We start from the raw sequence: 7,500 nt of genomic DNA on the forward strand, positions 1-7,500 counted from the left end.
GGAACGGTTGGTCGCCAAACTTTCACTACTTTCTAGGTCAGTGATTCCAGAAGTAAACAAGTCATTGATATCACTGTTGGGACCTTTCCAAGATTATTATGTTTGACATTAAATTAATACCTAACTAGGAATTTGCAGTAACATTGGATGAACAGTGGCTAGTAAAAACACAAATCTACAGTATTGTATTTGGGATTCTTTTTATGTAATAGTATGAGTATTCAATATTTTATAGAAACTTTGAACTAATTGTATAGCTACAACCAAACAAAATGTGGTTTGTGTGGTTTTGTAATGTCAATTATTGTGATTATGTGGTTTGTCATCACATCCACATCCTGGCAATCCATCCAATAAGACAAGAGCATTCTTTGAGCGTTTTCTTAATTAATTCTCTATATGACTCGGTGCCACTATTGATATGCTGAGAACAGTACATCTGGTAACTCAAGGGAAAACCCCACACCCCACGTGGTTTCCTATGGGCTAGCTGTGCTAATTTTTGGAATGCACGTGTTAGACTTTGTTATTGTAGCGCGCGGCATCATTCAACACTTAGATTTCAGAACTGTACATGCAGAAACTTTTGTCTGAACAAAACTTTCTTAGTAGCACTATGAGACGTATGAGCTCCTGGACGTACCTGGTAGTTCTTTTGATAGAAAGACACTCAGGCAGCTTGCTGCGGAGTAAGTTTTTCAATGACATACCTACATACATACATACGTACGTACGTACGTACGTACGTACAATACATACATACGTACAATACATACCTAACATACATACATACATACGTACATACATACATACATACATACATACATACGTACATACGTATGTACATACGTACATACATACGTATGTACAATACATACATACATACACACATACGTACAATACATACCTAACATACATACATACATACATACGTACGTACGTACATACGTACATACGTACATACATACATACATACATACATACATACATACGTACATATGTACAAACAATACATACATACATTTTTTGTACATACGTACATACAAGAGCCCCGAAGGCCCAGGTTCGATACTGTAATCACTATTCTGCAATCTAACACTACTGTATCAGAATTCAGTATCAGAAGACACTATGATGTACCTCACACTTGCTGTACTTGCTGTAGATACTTAGATACTTGCTGTAGACATTACCTGACACTCCAAAGAGAGAGGCAATTGTATGTTAGTTCCTTGCCCAAGGGAATTTATGTATGTGGCCCTCCCGCACTCAAACTCTGACCCAAAGGTCCCGGATGTTGCCAATCTCCAACTGCACACTCTAACCAATTGAGCCTCATACATTTTTTTGTACCTACGTACATACAAGAGCCCCTAGGCCTCAGGTTCGATACTGCAATGGCGATGCTACGATGCTACAATGCTACAATTCTATCAGCAGTCACTGTCTATATGTCACTTCTTCTTCTTGAACAGGACTGACACTCGGAGAGAGAGGCAATTGTATGTTAGTTCCTTGCCCAAGCGAACTTACGTATGTGGCCCTCCCGCACTCAAACTCTGACCAAAAGGTCCCGGATGTTGCCAATCTCCAACTGCACACTCTAACCAATTGAGCCACATACATACATACATACATACATACATACATACATAGCACATACATACATACATGATCGTGATGATGATGGTATGTCCATTGCTTTGGGTGATGTTACATGGTGCCTTCTTTAGAGCAGCAATTGATTAACGTTGGACATTGAGAGATGGATTGATGGTAGATAGTTGTTGTCGTTGTTGCTTACGACACTGTCTCTTGACTTCAGCAGCTTGAACACGCGTGTTTACTAACCAAATCTAAAGCAATCTGGCCTAATGTGCGTTTTAAAGGTGTGGCCTAACGTGCGCTAACAACGAGTGACCAAACTTGCGTTATATTAGGGTTGATAAAGGTTCCAGGATAGCGTTAGCTTCTGAATCCCGGATGTGCAATAGTTAGTTATTTCTTGAAACTGCAGATACTCATATTATATATTACTTATTTACTTTCATGTACCTCCAACCGGAAATTGATTTCATTGTGCCTCAGCAAAAGTCATCTTTCTGAAAACCCTCCCATGGCCTGACTGGCCAGACTGGGTGCTACACGGCCCTCCATGTAGTACATCATAAGCGTACACACAGGGCCACGCCACGCCACCAATTAGGAGCCTATGGTCACTATATACAAAATAGGTCATCGTGAAAACGAGATACAAGTGGATGAGCTCCATTACACGCCATTGCAAAAGCTACACTCAAGAGCTGCCAACTCTCCCGCATTGAATGGGAGACTCTCACATTTGGGACTCTTCTCCCGCTTATCCGCATTTGGCATCAAATCTCCCGCATTCTGACCATTGGTGGGTGTGACCAAACTGATGGGCGTGCCGTTTCTGTGTAACTGTATCCTACAGTTTTAGTACATCCATGTGTACGTACATCCTTGATATCCCAATACCAGTTTCTACGTGCCAGCCTCTCTCGTCATCCGTTCTTTCATAACATACTTTGTCAAGATACTGACATAAAAGGAGGAGTCGGTCAGAAGTGGAAACAGGAAGAGGTCTGGTTACCTGAGTACCCCGTGTATTGCTGGAAACGATTGAAGAAGGCCGCAATAAAATAGAATCCAAAACATCCCAACTAGCCACGATAATGTGCATGTACTTTGTTCCTTAGATTTGTATAGCAGGCAGTAGCACGTACAGAACAAGTTCTGTTTTTTAATTAACTATTATGTTTAGTAATTGGTGTTGATGCTGTGTGTCACTAATTAGGCATTAATCAATTGGTCGTACATTTTGTTGCACTATAATTAATTAATTAACAGTTATTACGATATAGATTTATTGATATTAATGATATTGTAGGCCTGACCAAAAAATTAAACTCCCGCAGTCTTCCGCATTTGGATACTGCTAGGTTGGCAGGTCCTTACACTTACACGCAGACGTCCTGGGCACATGATGCTACAGCTACTTGCACATATACCAAATTGCCTGATGGTGCGCGCACTGAGGTTGCTCCCCCAAGCCAGATGCTATTCATTGCCTCTGTACATCCATATATACAAACGTACATACATTCATACAAACTTAATGGTTGAATTGGCATCATATTGTCTCCATCTGTCTCAATCCGATTTGAGCTGCACGCATGTGACAGCCACAGATGTCATATTTCTCATACATATACATTTTTATTAATAATTTTTATTAATTATTTTTATTAATTAATATTTATCAATTAATTGTTTTATTAATTATTTTTTATTAATTAATTTTTTATCTATTAATTATTATTAATTATTTTTATATTAATTTTTATTATTTATTCTTATTCATTAATTTTTATTAATTATTTTGTAATACGAGCTGAGTAACCCTGCTATTGTATTTTTTACAGAGACATCAGAGAAACCGACGTCACGAATTTCCCGACAGCCGGACTGCAAAATCTTCGTGAACTCCGCGCCACGTCGACTCGCTCACTAAAGTCGTTTCCGTCGCCGCCCAGCCTGCCGTCAATCCGCAAACTCTCTCTTACCTACAACAGCCACTGCTGCATGTACGCCGACGCGACGTACGGCACGGTACCGGCGCCACTGCCGGAATGCAACCCGTCGCCGACACCCACCGGCGACGAGACAAGGGATTTGGATGCGGAGATCAGTAGGAGACGAAGCGACGCAGCTAGGGCATTTTGCCGTACTCAAGCGCCGCTCTGCTTTGAGAAACTGCCCGAAGGCGTCTTTCCGTCGTGCGATCCAAATGGTCCGGCTGTCTATCATCTGCCAGGGGGTGACGTGACGGTGCCGCGATGCAGCACGTCGGCGCCGACTACCGCGCCAAACACAGTTCCCGCCTTTTTACCATGTGACCCAGACGGTCCAGTTGTGCATCATTTGCCACAGGGCGACTTGACGGTCCCGCAATGCAACGAGTCGGCGCCGACGTCCGTGCTAATTCCGATCCCCACTGGACGACTAGTCAACACGATGAACGCGCCCGACCGCCTGCCCGTCGTTTGCGCACCGTTGCCCGACGATTTCAACTCGTGCGACGACGTGATGGGCAACTGGGTGCTCCGGATCGCCGTCTGGCTCGTTGTCGCCGTCAACCTTGTCGGCAACACGACGGTCGTCGTCGTTTTTGCGGCGAACTCGAAGCGATTCAACGCCGTCAAGCTTCTTCTCTGCAACATGGCGTTCGCTGACGGTCTGATGGGCGTCTATCTGGTCGTGTTAGCGATTGTTGACGCGTCGACGTACGGCGCGTACGCCGACGACGCGATTGCCTGGAAGACGGGCGGCGGGTGCGCAACTATTGGCTTCTTGTCGGTGTTTGCAAGTCTTCTCTCGCTCTACACGCTCGTTGCCATCACGTGCGAGCGTTTCTACACGATCCATTATGCGATGTATGGGAGAAAGTTGGGAGTCAAACAGGCGGCCGCCGTCGTTGCAGTCGGATGGGCGTACGCCTTCATAATGGCGTTACTGCCGCTCGTCGGCGTGTCGAACTACACCAGCACGGCCGTCTGTCTACCATTTAGTCTAGAGAACGGCGGACGGGCGTATCTGACGTTCGCATTGAGTCTCAATCTCGTCGCCTTTGTCACTATCGCTACCATCTACGTGTACCTTTTTTGCAGCATCGCGGGACGCGGTCCGAGGGCGCGCAACACGGATTTCTCCGTCTTTAAGAAGATGATGATTCTCGTCATCGTCGACTTCATGTGCTGGATGCCGATCATTGTCGTCGGTCTCCTCTCCGCTAATCGCTCCGACGTCGCCGTCTCGTTGGCGTCCGCCAAGTGGATCGTCGTTTTCATCTACCCGTTGAACTCGTGCGCGAATCCGTTTCTCTACGCCATATTTACGAGGCCGTTTAAGCGGGATTTCTTCGAGTTTTTCCATCGATTTGGCCTGTTTGAAGAGCAGTTTTTTAAGCATTCTCGTCCGTCGTCGTTTCGACGGTCTGACCGGACGCCTCGCCCGCGGTCGGCCAGTCAGTACGAAATGACGAGCGACGATAATTTGGGGAGACACCGTCAGCCGCGTTTGTCCGTCAGTACGAATATCTCGGTTGTGTACAGCTCGTCGAACGGCCAAGCGGTCGAGATGCAGGAGAGCGCTTTGTGCTCGACGAGGAGCGTGTTGGAGAGCGTGACGGAGACGGTAGAGAAGGGAGTGATGAAGACAGGCGACGGAATCATAACGAACGGCGGGATGAAGACGGACGGCGGAGACGATGCGGAACCGCGGCATAACGACCGGTCACTCGCGACGCCTGAACAACAAGAGAGACCGAACAGCAGATCGGGGTTACTGCCCGTTACTGGTAAGGTGGAGGAAGAAGGTGAGCGGCGCGAAGAAATAACAGATATAGTGGTCGTGTAGTGTATATGTATGCATGCAGCTTGGGTATACTTAGATGTAAGTGTCGCGATGGCTACGCGATGGCTACGCGATGGCTACGCGATGTAAACGTTAGCTTTTTGGTGATATTAATAGTCATGACGAAATTAACTAATTAAGTAGGTATCTATCTACCTTGTTGAATGTAGGTGTTGCTTGTTTGAGAATTCGTTTTTATAGATTATGTAAATTATATCATGCAGCGAATGGGTAAATTGTATGGCGACTGTTCCTTCATTCAACTATATTCGCTCGTGTCTGGGAGCGAGTAGCGAGCTAGTTAGCTATAATGCCGTACGTGTCGTTCCGTGTCTCTCTATCTCTTTCCCTCTCTCGCGTTTACATTGAAAATAGCCAATATCACTCGCAAATTGCGCTGACAGCACGCGCGAGTCTGGCAAACTCGTTTACTAGCTGATATTTGTGAACTTACCTTCTTAGGCCTGCGACCGCGCTTGTTCCATTCCCGTCTCGCTGCATAAACCCCCAGTGTCACGCCTCTTGGTAAAGGAGACCCTTGACACGAACAGCCACTCTAGCTAGACAGAGTCGTTTTAGCTAGCTTTATCACCAACGACTACTAAAATGAAACAATATGCTACCGCTACTGCATACTGCAGTCTGTCTACTGACCGGCTTTTTGAAACACAATGACTGCATGGCGAGCATTTTGCCGGCAACACAACCATTGGTGGGTTTTTTGCATTAATTACCATGCATGAAACGGTATCCAACAGACGTTACAAGTGTCTGAACTTACCTTCATGGGGCTGTGACCGCGCTTGTTCCATTCCCGTCTCTCAGCATGAACCCCAACTCACGCCTCTTGCTAAAGGATACCCTTGACACGGACAGTCACCCTAGCTAGACAGAGTCGTTTTCGCTAGCTTTATCACCAACGACTACTGCTACTGAAATAAAACAATATGCTACCGCTACTGCAGTCTGTGTTCACTGACCGGCTTTTTGAAACACAATAACTGCATGCATGGCGAGTCTTTTCCAGCAACACAACCATTGGTCGGTCCTTTGCATTAATTACCATGTATAAAAAACAGCATCCGACAGACGTTACAAGTATCTTTAGGAGTGTATAGAAATTTGAGTATGAAGGAGATTAGAGCGTTAGATAATTAGAGCGTGTAAGGGTTGAGTTTGAGAAATAAGAGTGTCAAGGGAAATTATAGTGGGTTTGTCAAGGGCTGTCAAGCCAAAATGTACCGGTCAATAAGTGCAGTCTGTTTCATATTATTAGTGGCAGACATGAAATGGAAATGGTTCAGGCCTAGGGTTAGAGTAAGCTTAGGATTAAGCCTGGTCTACAAGTTAGTGCTGACGCTCAGCTGTCAAACTTTAAAGAGACCATCTCTACAGAAGGGGCATCCTTTCACGTTGACACTGACGCAAACCCTGGAGTAGGATACATTTTGTTATTTATTTTAGCGTCAGCGTCATATTGCAAACCAGCCTTTAGCCTCGATTTTAGACAACCAGCTGTATTGTTTGGCTGCCAAAATGGATCGGCTCCTGGTTTAACTGTTTTGGCCGTGATCCAAAATCATTAGGGGCACCTCATTATTAAGTGTGGGGAGGCAGGCAAATTTGCCATGGTCTGCATAGTTTGACATGTGACCTTTGCAAATATGCCTACTAAAAACTCCTGGCCCCACTGTCTGTCCGTTAACTTTAGATGACCCCATATATACATGCATTATATATACCTATATAATCAATCATATAGGTATGTACAATAACAAGTAGCCTGTTTCAGGGTTCAAGTGTGGTCTGTATGATTTCTAAATTTTTTCATTTCCATTCAACCCGCTAACAGACCAGGTAAAGCAAGAATTGCTTTTTTCAGGGATACTCTTACTCTAGATACTGTTCTTGCATACAATTTCATAGTATACAGACAAGAAACCTGAAAAATTTATAATCCCCCCTCAACAGAAGATGACCCAAATGCTTAGTGACTCCTCCGAATCACTGAATTTAAAACTTTTGGTCCCATGGCAAAATGGCCAGCCCCAGACTCTAAATAAT

The 7,500-nt window shown here is 44.8% G+C and overlaps 1 protein-coding gene across 1 annotated transcript in view; it reads left to right on the forward strand.

Annotated features, from left to right (window-relative positions):
* Positions 1 to 5,665, forward strand: part of LOC134198027 (follicle-stimulating hormone receptor-like) — a 10,659-nt gene extending 4,994 nt beyond the window's left edge. The window contains exon 8 of the mRNA XM_062667369.1: positions 3,447 to 5,665. Within this exon, the coding sequence (XP_062523353.1) occupies positions 3,447 to 5,439 (1,993 nt within the window). The 3' untranslated portion in view covers positions 5,440 to 5,665. The remainder of the gene's footprint in view (positions 1 to 3,446) is intronic.
* Positions 5,666 to 7,500: the final 1,835 nt, after the last annotated feature.

This window comes from Corticium candelabrum, unplaced genomic scaffold (genome assembly GCF_963422355.1).
Source record: "Corticium candelabrum unplaced genomic scaffold, ooCorCand1.1 SCAFFOLD_68, whole genome shotgun sequence".
Classification (NCBI taxonomy): domain Eukaryota; kingdom Metazoa; phylum Porifera; class Homoscleromorpha; order Homosclerophorida; family Plakinidae; genus Corticium; species Corticium candelabrum.